Source organism: Terrapene carolina, unplaced genomic scaffold, assembly GCF_002925995.2.
Source record: "Terrapene carolina triunguis isolate 2854851 unplaced genomic scaffold, T_m_triunguis-2.0 Scaffold210, whole genome shotgun sequence".
NCBI lineage: Eukaryota > Metazoa > Chordata > Testudines > Emydidae > Terrapene > Terrapene triunguis.
Window position 1 is genome coordinate 44,932,818 of NW_020664561.1, and position 2,157 is coordinate 44,934,974.

Sequence of the window (2,157 nt, forward strand, 5' to 3'; positions counted from 1 at the left end):
CCTGCCCCCACTCCGGGCACCCCTTAGCCCCCTCTCTCCTTCCCATCCTGCCCCACTCCGGGCACCCCTTGGCCCCCTCTCTCCTCATTCACCCCCCACTCCGGGGGCCCCTTAGCACCCTCTCTCCTTCCCATCCTGTTCCCACTCCGGGTGCACCTTGTCCCCCCCCCCCCCCCCCCCCCCCCCTCCCCCCCCGGCCCCCCCCCCTCCTGCCCCCGCCCCGCTCCGGACCCCCCTTGGCCCCCTCTCTCCGGCCCCCACACTTGGCTGGCTCAGTCTCCCCTTCCCGCGCTGGGGTCCGGCCCAAGGCACAGGAAGGGAGCTGGCGGGGCCGGGGTCAGACGGGCTCTCGGCGCCCCGGGATGGATCCGGCGGAGTCAAGCGGGTTCGCCCCGGGGAAGCGGCCCCCGGAATCTGTCCCCTGCCCGGGCTTGCTCCGCGGGGCGGTTACTGGGCTCCGCCCTTACCTCGAAGAGCTGCGGGATCTCCCTCCGGGCCAGGTACTCCTTGGCATCGCAGGTGTTCATGCCGCCGGCTGCCGGGGAGCGGGGCGACGGCTCCACGGCTGCTGCTCCTCCCCCGGCCCCGGGGAGCCTCCTCTCTCCGGTGTCCACGGCAGGAGCCGAGGGCTGCAGCGCGGCGCCGGCTCAGGCCACTAGCTGACCGCTCCGCAGGGCAGAGATGAGCTAGAGGAGGCAGAGCCAGCCCCTTCCCCAGCTCCCCTGAGCACCGCTGCGGCCGCCCAGCCGTGTGCCGCGCTCCACAGCTCAGGCTGGCGGGGTGAGTGGGTGGCTGAGCAGCGCACACCCCCTCCTGCGGGCTGCATAGCGCGCACGGCACGGCCCCTTTCCGGGCTTCCGGGCACCGCTAGGCAGCCAAATGCGGCCACTTTACCGCTGGGTTAACCTGAACGTGCCAGAGGAGATCCCCCCTAGCCCCAGTCCCCCTCCCCGCTGCACCGATCTGCCAGGGCACGTCGTCTGCAGGCGGGGAGGAGGGGCACAGGTCCGCTGGATCGAAAGCGATTCCAGCAGACCACAGTCGTCAGGAAAGTTTCATGGGCTGCAATGCAGCCAGTGCAGATTGCAAGCCAAGTCCAGAACACACGGCACGGGCACCAGCTGAGCTTCCGACCCCTGGCCGTAGTACTCAGTGCAGTTAATGACACACGTGTGTAGCGGGGACACTGCTGTTACTGGGGGCCTCCGGTGGCATCCCGGAATGGGAAATCATCGCTTAGTTATTGCCGTCATCAGAAAATATATCTGAGCCATCTGCGTGTGAGTGGACGGTTGAGAATGGAGGAAGGGATGTGAGTGTGTGTGTCTGTGGCTGAGCCGGCGTATGAACGTGTTTGTGAATACGTGCCTGTGGTGCTGAAGAGATAGGGAGGGGGAGGTACCTGTAGACATGGTGGTGAAGTCCATGTGCACTTACCAGTGAGTAACTACCTCAGTTCCAGTTAGATCTCCCAGCGCTTCCCCTCCTTTATGTCATCGATGATCCCAGTCAAGCCCTTGGGACTCTTTAGAATAAGATTTCCAGATTGGGTGAGTGCCAAGGTGAGGAAGGGTTATGTTCACGTGCAATCTTTGCTATTGGGTCAAGGCAGCCTAGATACACTTCTTAGGACTATCAAATGCTGCAGGTCACTGGTTCCTTCCGACAAAGTGGGCATTCACCCACGAAAGCTTATGCTCCAATACATCTGTTAGTCTTAAAGGTGCCACAGGACTCTCTGTTGCTTTTCAAGGACTGTGACTTACCATATCAGAAAGTGCTAAATGTTGTCTTGTCCTGCACTAATCATATCTAGTCATGAAGTTAGAGAATTAATTTAGCAACTGATACAGGGTCCTTTGCAAGGCCTTGATGCAAGGTGTCCAATCTGAAAAGCTTAATTTTCCTTACAATATCACATTCAAAATGGGGACAGGTGTTAAAGCCTGCTTCCAACACACCTTGCAGAGTGGATATATCTTGGTCCCATCTCCCTGGTAAAAAACATCCTCACCTTATGTGGTATTGGGGTGTTTCCAAAGGAAATCTCTAGCTACCATATTCCCACCATGAGGTTGTGTAAGAGAATTTGGAAATACAATGCTACTGTGTAGGGAAAACCAACATGTCACCTCTTGTGGTTTCCAGAGGCGGTGT

The 2,157-nt window shown here is 59.7% G+C and overlaps 1 protein-coding gene across 1 annotated transcript in view; it reads right to left on the bottom strand.

The window, feature by feature from the left end:
• The window catches only part of LOC113407233 (adenylate kinase isoenzyme 5-like), a 151,375-nt gene extending 150,813 nt beyond the window's left edge, over positions 1-562 (bottom strand). Inside the window, exon 1 of the mRNA XM_026655478.2 lies at positions 468-562. Coding sequence (XP_026511263.1) covers positions 468-527 — 60 coding nt within the window. The 5' untranslated portion in view covers positions 528-562. The remainder of the gene's footprint in view (positions 1-467) is intronic.
• Positions 563-2,157: the final 1,595 nt, after the last annotated feature.